At 41.7% G+C, this 18963-nt stretch overlaps 2 protein-coding genes across 2 annotated transcripts in view; both read right to left on the bottom strand.

Moving 5' to 3' along the window:
• The window catches only part of HCLS1 (hematopoietic cell-specific Lyn substrate 1), a 27836-nt gene extending 14735 nt beyond the window's left edge, over positions 1-13101 (bottom strand). The window contains exons 1-3 of the mRNA XM_023516287.1: positions 12977-13101; positions 8914-8997; positions 8270-8343 (exon numbers count right to left, since the gene is read on the bottom strand). Of these exons, the coding sequence (XP_023372055.1) occupies positions 8270-8343; positions 8914-8997 (158 nt within the window). The 5' untranslated portion in view covers positions 12977-13101. The remainder of the gene's footprint in view (positions 1-8269; positions 8344-8913; positions 8998-12976) is intronic.
• A 3314-nt stretch (positions 13102-16415) lies between these two features.
• Positions 16416-18963, bottom strand: part of GOLGB1 (golgin B1) — a 72912-nt gene continuing 70364 nt past the window's right edge. Inside the window, exons 22-23 of the mRNA XM_012808406.2 lie at positions 17224-17329; positions 16416-16890 (exon numbers count right to left, since the gene is read on the bottom strand). Of these exons, the coding sequence (XP_012663860.1) occupies positions 16756-16890; positions 17224-17329 (241 nt within the window). The 3' untranslated portion in view covers positions 16416-16755. The remainder of the gene's footprint in view (positions 16891-17223; positions 17330-18963) is intronic.

Here is an 18963-nt window from a genome sequence, read left to right as displayed (position 1 = left end):
TATGAGCCATGATGCCATTGAGTGCTACTGAGGGCAACATAGTGAGACTCTGTCTCAAAAAAAAAAAAAAAGACAGGATAATGTAGGATATTGTAAAAGCTTTCTTGATCATGTTTAGTAGGTTCACTTTATTATAAAAAGAAATCATTTTTCTAAACAAGCTTTTATCACGAATTGGACAATTTTTTAAAAACTCAGCTAAACCTTTACCATGGATGGAAGTTACCACTAGTGATATAAAGAAGTTTGTAAGTTTGTTGATAGTGATGGGAAAAAAACAAAAAATCACATTGGCGAGATTACTGGTCAGTGGACCCTTTTCTTAAAATACCAGTATTTCCTAAAACTATGACCAGAATGAGGTTTGAGCAAATCTTTACATTTTTTCATGTTAGTGATAATTCACAAGCTACATCTAGTGAAGACAGACTTCATAAAATTAGGCCTCTTTTGTGATACTTTATTCCAAAATTTTAGTCTTTGTATACCTAAGTAGGAGTTATTCCTAGTTGAAGCAATGGTACAATACAGAGAAAAAATTAGTTTCATCTTACTTTCATATTCAATTACAGAATAATAGCTGGTGACATGGGATAGCTTCTGTGTAAAATTTCCATTCAACAATGTGTTAAAAAGACCATGGAGTGGGAAAAGAGAAAAGGTTTTAAGACTTCCATCCTCCCTCATCAGAAGAGACAGGAAATCTGTCCACATATACAGCTCACCACAGTTATAGCCTACAAACAACCAGCAACTGAGAAAACCACCATACTAAAGATATCTATAAAAGGCATCCATCCAGAATCTACATCACCATTAGAGCACTCACAAACAAAACCAAAGGTTTTTACCCAACATGTGCTGCAAACATACCCATATGGGCATGGGGCGGGTATCTAAATAATAAAAAATCCAAAAATAAGAAGCAACAGCTACTCCAGATGAGAAGGAATCAGTGAAAGAAAGAACTCTGGATGCATGAAAAATCAGAGTGAAAGGATACCCCCAAAAGGTAATGACAGCTCTCTAGCAATGGATCCCAACCAAAATGAAAATATTGAAATGACAGCTAAAGCCAAATATGGACTATAAGGAAGCTTGATGAAATCCAAGAGAAAATGGAAAATCAACTCAAAGAAATCAGAAAAATAATTCAGGAAATGAATGAAAAATTCACTAAAGAGATTGACATATTAAAAAAATAGAATGCATGCAGCTGGGCATGTGGCTCATACCTTTAATCCTAGCACTGTGGGAATCCAAGGTGAATGGATTGCCTGAGTTCATGAGTTCAAGACCAGCCTGAGCAAGAGTGAGACCTTGTCTCTAAAAATAGCTGGAAGCTGTGGTGGGCACCTGTAGTCTCAGCTACTTGGGAGGCTAAGGCAAGAGAATCACTTGAGCCCAAGAGTTTGAGGTTGCTATGAGCTATGATGCCACAGCACTCTACCCAGGATGACTGAATGAGACTCTGTCTCAAAAAAAAGGTACTTCTAAAAATAAAAAATTTATTTAAGGAAATAAAATGGAAAGTTTTAACAATAGACTAGATCAGACAAAAGAAACAACCTCAGACTAAAGGCAGCTCCTTCAAATTAACTCAATCAAAAAAATAAAGAACAGAGAATTAGGAGGAATTAACAAAGCCTACAAAAAGTAAGGAATTGTGTAAAATAGAAAAATGTAAGAATTACAGGCATCCTTGAGGGTGAAAAAGAAAATTCACAAGGGTTAGAAAACCTATTTGATGGAATAATTGCAGAAAACTTACCTGGTCTTGCTAGAGATTTGGACATCCAGGTACAAGAAACTCAATGAACACCTGGGAGTTTCATTGCAAAGAGGCAATCACTAAGACACAGAATGATCAGACTGGTCAAAGTCAACTCAAGAAGGAACTCCTATGAGCCACGAGGCAAAAGTACCTTAGATAAGAAAACCTATCAGGAAATCTGCAGACTTGTCAACTAAGACCTCACCAGCCAGAAGAGATTGAGGCCTCATCTTTAATCTTCTTAAACAGAACATCTGCCACCATAGAATTTTGTATGCTGAAAAACTTAAGTTTCATATATGAAGGAGAAATAAAGACTTTTTCAGACAAGAAAACTGTTGTTTGGGAATTTATTAAAACCAGTCCTTCCCTGCAGGAAATACTCAGAATTGCATTATACATGAATCAGCACAATAGATACCCACTAGTATAAAACCACTAAAAACTAAAGTTCAGTGTTCACATAAAACAATAGCACAAGAGGTAAAACAAAGCAACAAGGTATCACCCAACAGAATGAACAGAACAGCATCCACATATCAATTCTAATATTCAACATGAATAATTTGAATGCCCCCCTTGAGAGACATAGGCTAGCTGAATGGATGAAAAAATACAACCAAAGTATTTTCTTTCTCCAGGAAATGCATCTAACCCACAAGGACTCATACAGACTCCAGGTGAAGGGATGGAAAAAATATTCTATACAAATGGAAACCAAAAGAAAGTAAGTGTAGCCATTGTCATATCAGATAAAATTAACTTTAAATTAACAATAGTAAAGAAAGACAAGTTTGTCACTGTATAATGATAAAGGGAGAAATTCAACAAGATGACATAACCATTCTAAATATGTATACACCTAACACAGTAGTACTCAGATTCATAAAGCAAACCTTACTAGATCTAGGCAAAGAGATAAACAGCAGTGTAAGAAGTACCTAGGATTTTAACACTTCACTGATAGAACTAAAAAGATCATTCAAGAGAAAATAAAAGAAACACTGTTTTTAAAGGAGACTATGGAACAAATAGACCTCATTGACATTTATAGAACATTTACCCCAAAGCTACTGAACATACTATTCTTCTCATCAGCACATGGAACATTTTCCAAGATTGATCTTATCTTAGGCCACAAAACATGTCTTAAAAATTTAAAAAAAAATATAGAAATGATACCATGTATCTTCTCAGATCACAATGAAATAAAACTAGAAATCAACTCCAAAAGAAACATTCAATTCTACACAAAGTCATGGAAATTAATCAACGTGCTGCTGAATGATTGATTGATTATTGGGTCAAGAATGAAGTTAAAATGTAAATCACAAGATTCCTTGACCTGAACACAAAAGGAGACATAAGCTACCAAAATCTATGGGATTCAGCAAAAGCATCCTAAGGGGAAAATTCATAGCCTAAATGCCTACATAAAAAAGAAAGAATGATCACATATTAACAATCTAACGACTCATCTCAAGGAAATAGAAAAGGAAAAGCATACCAAACCCAAAACCAGCCGAAGGGAGGGGAAAATAACTCAGGTCACAGCAGAACTAAACAAAAGGGAAAACAATAATGACAACAAAAATACAAAGGATCAAATAAACAAAAACTTAATTCTTTGAAAAGATAAACAAAATTGGCTTGGTGCCAATGGCTAGGGTGCCAGCCACATACACTAGAGCTGGCGGGTTCCAACCCAGCCCCCTCCTGCCAAACAACAATGACAATTACAACAAAAAAATAGGCAGGCGTTGTGGCAGGTGCCTGTAGTCCCAGCTCCTTGGGAGGCTGAGGCAAGAGAATCACTTAGCCCAAGAGTTGGAGGTTGCTATGAGCTGTGATGCCACAGAACTCTACCCAGGGTGACATAGTGAGACTCTGTATCAGAAAAAAAAAAAATAGATAAACAAAACTGATAATCTCTTGCTACATTAACCAGGAATAGGAGAGAAAGGACCCAAATAAGCTCAGACAGAAGAGAAAAAGAAGATATTAGAACTGATACCACAGAGATACAAAATATCATCTTTGAATACCTTGGAAATGTGTATGGACATAAACTCAAATATGTAAAAGAAATGAACAAAGAAACACATGCCCTCTTAAAACTCAATCAGGAAGAATCAGAACTTCTGAACAGACCAATAATGAGCAACCAGATTGAAGCAATAATAAAAAATTCTTCAAATAAAAAAAAAAAAAAAGCCCTGGACCAGACAGATTCACAGCTGAATTTTACTAGACCTACAAAGAAGAGCTGGTACCCATACTGCAGAATTTATTCCATAACACTGAGATGGAGGAAATCCTTCCCAACTCATTCTAGAAAGCCACTATCATTTTGACACCAAAACCAAGGTGGGATACAACAAAAGGAAGACCACAGACCACTATGAATATGGATGTAAAAATCCTGGAAAAAAATGCTAGGAAACCAAATTCAACAGCACATCTAACAAATAATCCACCATGACCAAGTAGGCTCCCTCCTAGGATGGAAGGATGGTTCAACACATAATTCAATAAATGTGATTCACCACATAGACAGAAACAAAAACAAAGACCATGTGATCATCTCAATAGATGCAGATAAAGCATTCAACAAAATGCAGCACCCTTTCATGATAAAAACCCTCAACAAACTAGGTGTAGAAGGAATAAACCTCCAAATAATAAAAGCTATATATGACAGACTCGCAGCCAACATGAACCTCTTTAGGAGTGCCCAGTGTCTTTCATTTGATGTTTTCTTTACTTTTTTATTTTCAAAATCAACTTTGTTGATGATGATGATAAGCAAATAGTTTAATGAGTTTTGACAATACATATATAGCCACCCGTACAATCAAGAAGTAGAGGCTCGGCGCCTGTGGCTCAAGCAGGTAAGGCGCCCGCCACATACACCTAAGGTGGCGGGTTCGAATCCAGCCCAGACCCGCCAAACAACAATAATGGCTGCAACCAAAAAAAAAATAGCCGGGCATTGTGGAGGGCGCCTGTGGTCCCAGCTACTTGGAAGGCTGAGGCAGGAGACTCGCTTGAGCCCAGGAGTTGGAGGTTGCTGTGAGCAGTGAAGCATAGCATTCTACCCAGGGGGATAGCTTGAGGCTCTGTCTCAAAAAAAAAAAAAAAAAGATACAGAGTATTTCCATTACCACAAAAAAGTTCCCATAGGCCTCTTTGTGGTCAATAAACTCTGTCCCCACATCTGACCAGACAGAAACACTAATCTGCTTTTTGTCCCATAGATTAGTTTTGCCCATCCAAGTGTTATTTTCTGGGAATAAGTTATTTATTACTCATTTAAAAAAAAGTCCAATTATATTCTTAAGAAGACTAATAATTAAAAAAACAGCATCTAATATATCCCTTACTTTGAACATTAAGAGATATTAATTTTTATCAACTAAGTAAATGTTAAAGAAACATAAAGAGAACACTAGTTTGAAGGGGCACCAAATAAAATGTCAGGGCAGGTTAAGCTCAGGCAGGATCTAACCTAGAGCCAGGCAGAGTTCAGGAAGTACTGGACGCCTATTCTAGAGCAGTGCCATTCAACCTGTAGCCCACAAGCTGAACTGCATCTGTTCCACAAGGAAATAAGAATAAAAACTGAAAGAATGTATTTAGAAACTATTATAGCAATTTGACATAGTGATATTATATCTATTGAACCTAAAAATAAATTTGTCCATTTATTTTTCTAGCAATTCATTTTACTTTGTTTTACAAAAATATTGGCCAATGACAGATTTACAGATAAACAAACAGATTTTTTTAAAAAATTCCCTGCTAGTACTGTCCTAGAGTAATAAGAATTCTTACCTGGTCAAGACACCAAAGAAAATGAATAAGCAGGAGGGGAAGAAGGTGGAGGCAAGGGCAATAACCCTGGAAAAGCAGACAATTCCTTTACAGAATAGATGAGAGATGAATAGGATCATTTGAGCTACTCACTGAACTACCAAATCACTCCCCAAACTAAATTTACTTAAAACAGACCTAAAAAAAGGCATTAAGTGTGGGGGGAGGTAGTGAGGTTAATGAGCACTACAACCACTTCCTCTTCCTGCTTTGAGTCGTCTCAGCTCTGTGGCTACAATTCTCTTCTCTGATTTTCTCCTCCTTTCCAAGGACCTTGGTGATTCCTTCTGATCTTAAAGGTTAGTTTAGCCCACACTAGCCAGAGAGAATCCCCAAATACTAGGGACTTACTACTGGAGGGTCCACTAGAGGTCTTTTTGATACTGGTGGGGGAACTGAGAATCAGAGAGGAAAAGGTCACCTGTCCTGTTACCACCAGTGACTGGGCTTTTATACCTTGGTAGCGTAGGGAGATGGGAGGTGAACGAGCTTTTGTGTAAGCATCTCCATTGCTTGTTCTATCATACCTAGATTCGGTTAGGTTAACAAGGAAATATGCAGAGTCGCCACATTGTATGACTCCAGGGGACACCAGTCAGAGCCGCCCAGGTGAACACCACTTTGGAAGAAGGAAGGCTGTCATTCATTTATATGTTTATGTTAGGTTTTTGAAAGGAGATCTGGTTAAACTAACCTATATTAACAGGAAAGAGAAATGACACCACTGAGCTGCTAAGAAGTGCTAAATACCTCGCAAGACATTGATATACACAACTGATGTCTATCCGTCTATCTGCAGAGTAACTATTATTATCTCCATTTGATAAATAAGCTGAGGTTCATGGGCAGCGCCTGTAGCTCAGCAAGTAGGGTGCCGGCCCCATATACCGAGGGTGGTGGGTTCAAACCCAGCCCTGGCCAAACTGCAACAAAAAAATAGCTGGGCATTGTGGCGGGCGCCTATAGTCCTCCCTACTCAGGAGGCTGAGGCAAGAGAATCACCTAAGCCCAAGAGTGGGAGTTGCTGTGAGCTGTGATGCCATGGCACTCTACCAAGGGTGACAAAGTGAGACTCTTTGTCTCTAAAAAAAATATTTTAAAAAATAAGCTGAGTTTAGTTGTGTGTTCAAGTTCACATGTGTAATAGTGGCAGAGTGAAGAATCTGAATCTATTTGATAATCTAAACTCAAGCTCTTTCCGTAAGATCATCGCAGGAATTTAGGAGTCTTCCTTAAAATACTCTATTCCTCCCTCCCATACTGGAGACAGGCACTGGGAGAGGAACAGTGCCTCATCTCAAAAGTTCCTAAGACAGTAGAGCTGAGTAGCCTTTACTCAGAAAAGGAAAGCATCTTAATTTTTTGGGGGGGAGGGTGCAGTATTCACGAGCATACATAAGAGCATCAACAAAGCTTTTCAAATAACCCTGTTCCATTCTTTTTGTCTCTCTGACTGCTTTAAGAATTACATGGTTTAAGAACAATGTTCATTACATCTGTGTGACTCAAACCATTTATATCTAATTAGACAATAATGCACAGTACTATTATTCAATTGTATAAGCATGTATCAAGTTTTCCTAGTGTGTTGCTTGTGCAATGTTGTCACCCACCAACACTCATTAAAATCTAAAATTAAAAACACTGCTGTCAGAGTGTGGGGAAAAATGTCAAAATGGAGCATAACATCATATTGACCTTGCTGTCTGGTATGTAGTTGTGTTAGTTGTTGAGTTTTGCTCTTGTTATGCTATTTAGTGTGCCTACCTTGCTAGTAATATGTGACATTTTGATTCTATGCAAAGCTGGAGGTCCTGCCTCGATGATCCTGAATAATCCATGGAAGAGAGGCGGGGATCTCTAAACTCAAATATATGATATATCCCACTGAAAACTCTGGATATGTCTATACATTTCTCTTCTGGTATCAGAGAAAGTTTTTGTTGGGTTATAATCTTAAAGACTCCTAAAACATTGTTGCTAAAATAGTTTTCTATCAACAGGTTTTCTAAGCTTCACATTTCTTCCATGTTACCATTCATGGCTTCCAACCACAGTTAAATAGTCAAGTACAAATTTGTATTTTAAAAGTCATTTGGGCCAGGTAAGGAGATGATAATGTTCTTTTTTTTTTATATATATATAGGATTTATTCTGAGTTTTTTACCTTGATATTTTACCGAATCCTTCTTAACCTATCTGAAGTCACCCTACATTCTAAACATACATTGACATTTATGCAGAGTTAGATGACAAATAGGTAGATTGTTAGCTGATGATAGGTAGATGATAGATAGATAGATGATGGATAGATAGATAGTATTTGAGTCGCTTCCTCTTCAAATCCCTCATGCCTTACCAAAGGAAGGAAGGCAGTTCACATAATAGACTCATTAGTGGAAATACCAGAGTTGTTAGATATAAATAAACAGACAAAAATAGGGCTTGGGGGCATGAGAGAAGAGACATGAAGTGGAAGTACCCAAAGATACACATAGGGGCACACAGGGACAGACATGAACTACCCTCTCCTTTTTCTTCCTTGCCTTCTCCTAAGTCTCGGAGTTTTGTAGGGCTCTTTCCATAACCCCATCTCCTGTCCCCTGTCCTTCTGGCACCTACTTGATGTGCTCTGTGCGTCCAGAGCCCTCGACAGTCTTGGCTCCCCACCGTTGCTCCTTCTCAGAAATGTCATTCTGCAATAAACAGATAGCACTCAGGAATAAGGGGTAGCAAGAAATGTGCCACACCGAGGGGGGCCACACAACTGACATGCCTTTTAAATCCCTTGCACCACTGCCTTCTTCAGTCAGAAGAAGTCCTGCTCTTCTGTTTACCCAACCCTGACCTCATGTACAAATTAAACTGGTGAGCTCTGAAACCTCCATTCCTCCTCTGCACCCTTCACATTTTCCCCTTTATGTCTTGTACAACTTCTCAATCCCCCCCAAATTACACATATCCAGCCCCAGTCCTGGATCAAAGGCCCAAGGAGGCCCAGGTTCACCTGCTCCTCACTTTCAGCAGAGCCTGCCATAACCTGTCAATCACACTGGCAGACTCATCCATGCCTGTCCCCTTTCATTGTTGATAACAGCTATCATGTGTGTCCCACTCACAATAGCCAACTGTTCTAGCAATCATTCCTACCATGAGAGCTGTCTCAGTCCCAGAAGGTCCTTCCCAAACCTCCTCAAAGGCCACAGAATGGCCTAGAGCCACCATCCCCCAACACCCTCACAAAGCAAAGCTATTTCCAAACTCACCACAAAGTCAGGATCTGTGTCCCAGTCATCACTTTGGGTCTCCACGGAAACAGATACATTATGCCCCACTACAGACTTCCACATCTGAGGGTGACAGAAGATAAGAGTAAATTGGGACAAGAAAGAATCAAGGAAAAAGAAACCAAGAATGGTGGAATCCAATCAATGATATAGCAGCCTAATATTTTCTGCCATTTTTTCATAGAAGCAAATAGAACCTGAGGCAAGGCAGGAAAGCTCTTTGCTCAGTTGGAGGAGGAGTTGATAGGGGTTTATTCAAGACAAATTGATAAGGCCTAGGCCCACCTGAATCTGGAGAGAAGTCATTATGGGTGTAGGTAACACTAACTTACTGGATTGTTCACTAGGTCCAGAGGCCACCCAGGCAGTGGCTAGAAGTAGTCATCAATGAAGGGTGCTACAATATCCCCAGAATTATGGCATCATTCACTCAGATTTTAACACATGACCCCTTTTATAGCTGTCAAAATATAAATTGGCCCAGCTCCTAACAAAGTGAACCTCTATACTCATCCCTGCAACCTGCTAAACTATGTTGAGAATTTTTCCAACCCTCAGTGCAAGTTCTGTTCCATCTCTACTCAGACTGATCACTGCACAGCTGTATAGGGCCAGTAGGGAGAGTCAGCTGAAATTCCTATACTGAACAATGCATGGAGAAGTATTAGTTTCTTGGAATAAGTTATTACTCATTTTTTAAAAACAGTCCAATTATATTTCTAAAGAAGATTAATCGTTCAAAAATAGTATCTATGGTATTGCAAACTAATACAACCTTTTTGGAAGGGAGTTTTTGACTGGGCCAAAATTAGACCTCTCATTTTATCCTGCTATCCCATTACTGGGCATCTACCCAGAAGAAAAAAAGTCATTGTATCATAAGGACATTTGCACAAGATCAGCGGTTCTCAACCTATGGGTTGCGACACACAGGAACTATATTAAAGGGTCACAGCATTAGGAAGGTTGAGAATCACTGCACTAGATTGTTTATCGCAGCTCAATTTACAATCACCAAAATGTGGAAACAACCTAAATACCCACTAACCCAGGACTGGATTACCAAGCTGTGGTATATGTATACCGTGGAATACTATTCAGCCATTAAAAAAGATGGTTGATTTTATGTTTTGTATTAATCTGGATGGAGTTGAAACACATTCTTCTTAGTAAAGTATCAAAAGAATGGAGAAGCAAATATCCAATGTACTCAGTACTAATATGAAGCCAGTATATGATCTAATACATGCCAACGCAGGAGGAAAACACAAATCAATTCAAGGTGGGGGGAGGGAGAATGAGAAGAACAGAGAGGGAATGGGGATGGGTGTGCTCCCACTTAATGGGCACAATGTTAGGATGTATGGCACACCTCTTGGGGATAGGACACAATTATAAGAGGGACTCTACCCAACAAATGCAAACATTGTAACCAATTTTTTGTACCCTCAAATTAACCTAAAATAAAAAAATAAATAAAAGGGGTGCTACAGAAGAAAATAGCGTCTAATATATCCCTTAATTTGGACATTAAGACACATTTGTTATCAATGAAATAAATGTTAAAGAAGAAACATAAAGAGAACACTAGTTTAAGGGGGGGGCAAATTATTATTATTATTCTGGGGCTTCTCCACCACTGCAGATGACCTTGCCGAGAGTGCATAAAGACAGCTGCACAGGGTAGCACCTGTGGCTCAAAGGAGTAGGCATTGGCCCCATATGCCAGAGGTGGTGGGTTCAAACCCAGCCCTGACCAAAAACTGCAAAAAAAAAAAAAAGAGAGAGAGAGAGAGAGAGCGCGCTGTATGGTCACTCTGAATCTGTGGGATCCTGGATCTCAGTGTGAAGTGGTAACAATAGACAATGCACATCTGCTCTGGTGACCATGGAGACCTCTTGACCCTGGCACCACTTGCTGGCTGGTAATATCCCTGCAACCTTTCCTTCCTCAGACACCTCACTCTCCTGGAGACCTTCCTTCAAGCCCTCCACTGACTAATAACAGAGTCCCTTCACAACTACCGCTAGGGCTCTCCTGTCCCTCCACCTGGGCCTCCAGTTCCTATTTCCACTTAACTTCATCTAGGATGGGCACCGTGGCTCATGCCTGTAATCCTAGCACTCTGGGAGGCCTAAATGGGTGGATTGCCTGAGCTCCTGGGTTCAAGCCCAGCCCGAGCAAATGCCAGGCCTCTGTCTCTAAAAATAGTTTGGTGTTGTGGCGGGCACCTGTAGTCCCAGCTACTTGGGGGGCTGAGACAAGAGAATCACTTAAGCCCAAGAGTTTGAGGTTGCTGTGAGCTGTGATGCCATAGCACTTGACCGAGGATGACAAAGTAAGACTATCTCAAAAAAACTCAACTCCATCCTTCTTCATGCTCTTTTAACCAACCCCTGAAAACCAGTCCAGAGGAAATTTGGGGTAGATTAGTTAAAGAGATACTGAGGGGACACTGGGGAAGTACTGACCGAGTCAGCCTAACCATGAAATGAAACACTGCTGAGAGCAGCTCCACCCTCCCTGATGCTCTCTGGTCGGGGTGGGAGTGAGGCAGCTATATAAGACCTACTATCCTCTATCCTTACAATACCTCTGATTTTCTCTCTTTTCTTCTTTTCTTTTCTCTACCTTTTTCTTTTTTTCTTTCTTTCTTTTTCTTTTTTTAGACACAGTCTCACTCTACTCCCAGGCTAGAGTGCCATGACATTAAACTCCTGGGCTCAATTGATCCTCCTGCCTCAGACTCCCAAGTAGTGGGGCAACGAGTGTGTGCCACCATGCTTGGCTTGTTTTTCTATTTTTAGTAGAGAAGGAGTCTCACTCTTGCTCAGGCTGGTCTCAAACTCCTGAACTAAAGCCATTCTACCACCTTGGCTTCCCAGAGTGCTAGAATTATAGACACGAGCCACTACAGCTGGCCCAATCCTTCTGTTTCTCATGCTGTGGCTCCTGAGCTGCTCTGCAATAAAAAGACTTCACACAGAAAACTGGAATGGAGAAGTTTCTGAAATATTCACTAACAATAAGGAAGCAATGAGAACCAATAGTCCCGTCCTGTTTCTTGTTGTTCCTCCAAGACCTCAGCCTGACTCACTCATAAACCTCCTACCTTTATCCATTTTTGAAATAAAGTCTCTGAAATAGAGACAATTTACTATTCTTGACTTACTGACCAGAAATTGGGAAGCTGAGAGGTCCTATCTAGAGATGGGGGGCCAGATGGTAATCTGGGGAGGCAGGGCACCCAGGATGTCAGGTGATCAAGGGCCTCATCATGATGCTGACTTATGGCCCCAGTAAGGTACATGGACTGGGAGCCAGAGGACCTGGGGGTCACACCAACTCTGAGACTAAGCCTGTCTGGGGCCCTGGTAGAGGGATTAACACAGAGGATGTACTCATTTGCCAGGCACCCGTCTAGCTGACTCACAAATTTTAGCTTAAATAATTTGGCAAATCAGTGATTTCCCTAGTGGAAAATAAATTAAGCTAATCTATAAAGTCCTCTCCATTTCTGACATCCTGGGATTCTGTGATCCCACTACCATGGCAACTAGCTCCAGCTGAACAACCCTGCCTTCACTCGGTGGGCCAGCAGCACTTGGCTGACAGCACTGGTATGTATCAGTGACTACTTCCTGATCTGTTACAACATGTCCTACGTGGGTTTTGTGTCCCTACTAGACCACACGCTCTTTAAGGGCAGACTTTGTCTTCAACTCCTCTGGTTCCCCTCCCAAATCAGCGCCAAGGAGCAGCAGGCCTTCCAGTGGGTTGTAGATGGTCAGCAGTAGCCAGGCAACACCTTGTTCAGTCAGGGGTTCTAGATGGCTGCTGAGCCATGTTCCCTGGGCTCAAGCCTCTCCCATTTCCATCCCCAGATGATCATTCTCCACAACTCATACCCAGGCCTTCTGGCCATAAAAGGTTAAAAGACTACCACGGTGGCCTTGACCCTCACAGAGGATTAAGAGCAGGTATGTTCCTCTTCAACTCTCCCTCCGTGCTCCCAGCCTTCCCGCTGCTCCCAGTACTCACCTCCACTAACGAGAGCGTCTGCTCTAAGTTCCTGGCTCCTCACGTCCTCGCCTGACTCCCTCTCTGACTGCCACTTCAGAGCAAGGAACTCGGAGCTGCTGCTTCAGTTCCGTATTCAGGTTTTCTGTCATTTCCTGCTACCCTGTCCTCACACTTACTTCCTGAAGTTTGAGTCAGTTCCTTCTGCTTTAGGTACTTAAATTAAAAAAGGATTAAATGTCCCCGTGGCTTGTCTTTTGCAAGGTTTTGAGGTTGAGGGTCATGAAACAGTCATAGAAAAAGCTGCATTTATTCTGAATTTGTGACCCAGTCAGAGAAACAAACTTTTAACCAGAAAACACATCAGAGAATGCTATAGAGCAGCATCTGTGTCCTACATAGGTGGGCAGTTGCATTTGTAAAGGTATTCAGAGCATTTGGTGTGGGTTCTAGTGATGAAGAAAGGTTTGATGGGAAAAGTGATTTTGAAGGGTAAGATTTAAAATGAAACTCACTGCTACATTATCCACAGTATTTAAAGGTGGGTTTGCTTATAGTAGATGTTCAAATAAACATTGATCAATTGAATGTCAGAAGGGAGCAACTTGCCAGAAAAAAAGGCAAGACGTGTAGAAGAAAGGGTCCATAGCTTACCTGGGGGCAGCATGGAGTCTGTGCTAACTGCTAGAAGACTTGGCTCCAGACAGGAGGAAGAATTCTGAAAGAAGCAGGTGGTAACCAGCTGAAGGAAGGCCTTTATGGTGTCCTGTACTACTGGTTCATCAACATTTGCTGCTCTCAGGAGCGTCCATAGCTCAGTGGGTAGAGCGCCAGCCACATACCCAGCCACATACCGGGAGGCTGCCGGGTTCAAACCCAGCCCAGGCCAGCTAAACAATGACAACTGCAACCAAAAAATAGCCAGGCATTGTGGCAGGCGCCTGTAGCAGTCCCAGCTACTAGGGAGGGTAAGGCAAGAGAATCACTTAAGTCCAAGAGTTTAAGGTTGCTGTGAGCTGTGATGCCACATTACTCTACAGAGGGTGACATAGTGAGACTGTCTCAAAAAAAAAAAAGATTTGCTGCTCTGCCTGTCCCTCTTAAAGTCAGACTTGCTTAGTGATTTGTTTTGGCCACTGACAGGTGTCACTTTCTGGTGTAGACTTTAAGAACACTGCAAGCTCTACCTCACCCTTCCCTCACTACCCCCAAGGCAACCTGAAATTCCCAGCCTGGGATCCCTGAGTGATAACTCAAGTAGAGCCCCATCCACCATATGAGACTTGGAGTCCTTGACTAAAAAATATCCTTCGTTATTTCAGTTACTGAGAATTTAGAAACGTTTTGTTCTTGTATCTGACCTCACCTTTCCTAATCTTGACTATGTGTAGTTCTGACACGATTTGCTCATAGCAGTGAGCTCCCCAAAGGGTTGAAGTATGACTATATGAAATTGGTCCATGATACATAGGAGGGCATTTCTGCACTAGGAACAGGAAGTCTAAAGCCACTTCCAAACCTAAAGATTCTATGCCTGGGGGAGTTTTATTTCTCTCTCCTACTGCCTGACCTGATAAATACAGTGGCACCAAACTTAAGGAAGACTAAGTTCACAGAAGGGATAAATATAAAAGGCTTGGGATCATTTGAAATCCCAATGCAGTGTAAAATAGATATTAGACACACCACCAGGTACCCAGTTCCCTAGAGAAACCACAAAATGTAACTGGAGATGATACCAAGAAACACATATCCCCTTACAAATGTTCCAAGTTCATTCCTGATGAGGTAGTGAAGTGTGGCACACAAAAATAGAATGGGCATTAAAGCCAGATAGACTTAGTTCAATTAAGCCACTTACTGTACATTCATGAGTTTTCTCAAGTAGCAACTTAATACTAAGAACGTAATGTCTAGCTAGCCTGCTATATGCTATTAAACTTCACTTCTCCCATTCCCATTCGGAGGATCTAGGGACTTAGTGTTTTTGATAAATACAAGAGTTATTCCAGGATCATACATGATCTGGTGTGAATTTCATGCACAGAGGCCCAGCCTGTTTGGCTTAGTGTTAAAGACAGAATTTCCTCACTATACCCATCACCCTGGGGTTGAGTGGCTAGCCTAGAAGGATGCATGCAGCCATTCCCAGTGTGAGAAGGAAGCCTGAAGATGAGCCCTTTCTACTCCTGTAAGCATTCCTGGCTACCCCAGCTCCGCTTCCCCTACCATCCTCCCCCAGCATGCAGACACAGGTATGTAAGCACCTGGGTACACATACATTCACACACATCCCACAACTTTTCATTCTGAAAATAATTTTATTATTTTACAGTTATTCAGGAAAGTTCCTGGAATGCTGTGACCAAGATTTAATCACCATAGAACCATGATTTAGAGCAGATCAGTCAGCCCACCAGTCTTTTCTCTTTGGGTGGTAAGAATAGGGATGGAACATATCATGTACATAATAAGAAAATAACAAACTGGTAAGGGTCGGGGGCGGGAGAGGAGGCAGGGAAGAAGAGGCACAAATAGAATTCAATCCTGAATGTCCTTTTCAAGTCTAGATTTAAATATTTTCTCTTCTCTATATCCTCCTTCCATTACCAAAGCTATGGGGCAGAGAAAGTGAAATGTCACCAACAGCAAAGTAGCTTAGTACTTTAAGAGGCTAAGAGGTGCAGGGACAAGAGGTCCTGGTTTCTAGCTTGGAGTTAATGCCTCACCTAGGATTGGCTCCTCCTGGCCCCAAAGCATTGTCTCAGGGCCCACCTTCAGGCATATCCAGATAGCACAGAAGTGCCATGAATCTGAATCCTGCTGTCTGTAGCTAGATCTTCCTGCCTTTCAGTGAAGGGCCATTTCAAACTTCAGTATATACCAAGCTTACGCCTGTAATCCTAACACTCTGGGAGGCCGAAGCGGGTGGATTGCTTGAGCTCAGGCATTCCAGACCAGCCTGAGTAAGAGCGAGACCCCGTCTCTAAAAATAGCCAGGCATTATGATGGGTACCTGCAGTCCCAGCTGCTTGGGAGGCTGAGGCAAGAGGATCACTTGAGCCCAACAGTTTGAGGTTGCTAGGAGCTATGATGCCATGGCACTCTACCAAGGGCAACAAAGTGAGACTGTCTCAAAAAACAAAATTAAAAAAAAACAAACACACTTCAGTATACATGGAATGGGATTCTGTCTTTACAGTGCAGGACCACAAATCCTCACTCCAATTATGCCTGAACACCCAGAGAAGACGCTTTTCTCTCCTGTGACCAATAGCTAAGACCCTCAGGGAGTTCTTCAGCTCCCACCCTATTCTGCAAGAGACCTAATCACATGTCCTTTGAGGAGATGTGTTCATTCCCTTGAATTTTGTCTATCACAGAGCTACCTTGCCCTGAAAGGAAGAGAAAATACAGGCAAACAAGGCAAACGAAGTTATCAATCAAAATGATACTGGACTTTAGATTGTTAGGTTTATTGAAAACATCCTCTTGGCTTGGGTGAAAGACATTCTTCAGTACTTTTTATAGGTCTTAAAAAAGATCAGGGCTCTACAAAATCCCAACAAATATCAGGCTGAGAAAACCAAATGTGAGGTTTCTCAGATTAAGTAAAAGGGTTCCAGCCCAGGGCAGTAGAAGAAAGCAAATTCCCTGCAGCTCCATATCCACCTCTGTTTTTGCAGGTTCTTTACATGGAGAGTAAAGTGGGAAGACTGTTCCAATGGAATTGACAGTTCTGACATTAGAAGTGAAGGAATTCCAAGTTCTGAGGGCAGTGGTCCAAAAAGTAACTAAGTCTATAGATGGCCTGTGAAACACAGAATGAGTAGGACATGAACCATCAGAAGGTAGATGGCTGCCAGCAGTGGCACTCGGGTCCGAGAATGACAGAGTGAACGCAGGACCCGCTTCCATCCAGCACCAGTTCGGGTCTGAAAGAAAAATCTAAAGTCAGAGAGTTTTCACGCCATAGGAATATGTTCCTTCCTCCCCCTTTCCCCCCAGTAATCTCACATTTAAGTAAAGCTGATTCAACCACTACAGAAAATGGGTAAAAAAAAAAAGGGGGGGGAGGAAGTCTTTCAGGGCTAACAACTTGGCAAATTCCACCAGATTCCTCAATCTTCCACACTCTTCCAGTCTCAGACCCATCAGGTGCTTAGTAGCTGGATTTCGATATTCCTTCTCTTTTACTCCTGGCCCCCCAGATAGCCAGCCCTATCTATTAGGAGAACACCCTCTCTTTGTCCTTTCTCCTTTCTTACCCTTCGACAACTGTTGCTTGTAATATCTATTAACACTGATTGCTCCTGACTGCCACAGGAGCCAAGGATAGGAGTCCGGGCAGAGTCCCACTCACCATGCTCCAACCTGTGTTGAAAAAATAAAGAGGCATAGTATTGGTTCACAGCATGAGAGCTAATGTCTTCTCAGACATCTGCCATGGGAGGCAGCACAGAAGACTTGCAGCAAAGGCAGGTCCCCGCTCCCATACAAGGAGTGTACTGGCAGATAGGTTTCGTTTAGCAGCAGTGAAAGGTAATAAAAACTACTAGAAATTGACTGCCTGCTATGTGTCAGGTGCTGGGTTAGCTGTTTTACACACATTTAATCCTCAGTTTTTGAGGTTGGTGTTATCATCTTTAACGTGGCAGGGCTTAACGAGGTTAAATGACTTGCCCATGGCAGCACAGTCAGTAAGTGGCAGAGCCAGAATTCAATATCCAGGTTAGGTTTGTCTAAGCCTCCTACTCTTTCTTTTCAGCGTACTACAGTTGAATTGTAGAAACTCATAATTTTTTTTTCATTTATTAAAGGCTATTAGGCAAAAGTAACCTGGAAAGATTTTTGTGGGATTCTTAGACTAAACTCAGCTGGCAGCCTCTACTGTTTCTCTGCCACTTTTTTTGCGGATTTGCTTATGTTTTTTAATACTGGAGCTTCCACATTTAGTGAAGCAGCTGACAGTCTTCACTCAATAGTTTCCGACAAATTGAAACAAAGGATCTGCAGGTGACATAGCACATGTGATCAGACATTTACCTTACAGGGATGTACTTTTTAAGTGGAGTAGGGAGGATGGAACTCTTTCCTCTACTCCTCATGTAGAGATATCCATTAGCCTAATATTCCTGGCCTTTCTTTGCAGATCACATTCTTTTCTCCAGGACAGAAGGAATACCTCAATCTGATTTGTGAGTCTGGAAAGAGAAATAGCATGCATGGCCTAGCTCCTGCCTGCCTGCTTCCCTCTTAAGAGCCAGGATGAGTGCATGGCACACCTTGTATCTATTCCTCCATGTGATAAGCTTTTCAGAGGCAGCCTTGATCTGGAACAGCAAGGTCTGTTACTATGGAGGTCAGTCTGTCAACTCCTGTAGGTTAGGCTGATGAAGGATGAGAGGGCTGTAGGTACTGATGAGATAAATAGTATTAGCTGCTCTTAAACTGCAAGGCCACTGAGTTCCACAGACACTACAGAGCATATGTGAAGTTCAAACATTAAGATGGCAATGCCTGGCCTGGGTGAGCAGCACTTAAATTATAATAGCTACCCCAATCTCCATTCTGCATCAGGGCCAAAGAGGGAACCACAGGAGGGTAAGCTCGGATTAACACAGAATGTCCACAGGCTTGGGAGTCACCTGCGGTTGGGTCTCAGTCACCTTTAATCACACATGAAGGAGATTAACCTCCCCAGGCGCCAGGTTTCACCAGGCCTAAACAATTACACAGCAAGTGGAAGACAGCGAGCCACGGGCACACTGGCCTGGAAAAAGATACCCCATAAGACCGCTGTGTTCCCAGACAGCCCAACCTCAAAGTGCATACCCATTTTAAATGGGTGATGAAAATTAAGAAGCTGTAAGTATGCTGGGTAAGAAATATGCTGTATCTGAAATAAAACCTTCTCACATCCCTGACAATTAAGCTTTGCAAGAAGGCGTTAATATCACAAATGCCAATCTCTGAGGAAAAGACAATATACATTGGTGACTTTTCCT

Source organism: Otolemur garnettii, unplaced genomic scaffold (genome assembly GCF_000181295.1).
Source record: "Otolemur garnettii isolate 467f Iridium unplaced genomic scaffold, OtoGar3 scaffold00089, whole genome shotgun sequence".
NCBI classification, from domain to species: domain Eukaryota; kingdom Metazoa; phylum Chordata; class Mammalia; order Primates; family Galagidae; genus Otolemur; species Otolemur garnettii.
This window is presented reverse-complemented; position numbering and strand designations above follow the sequence as displayed.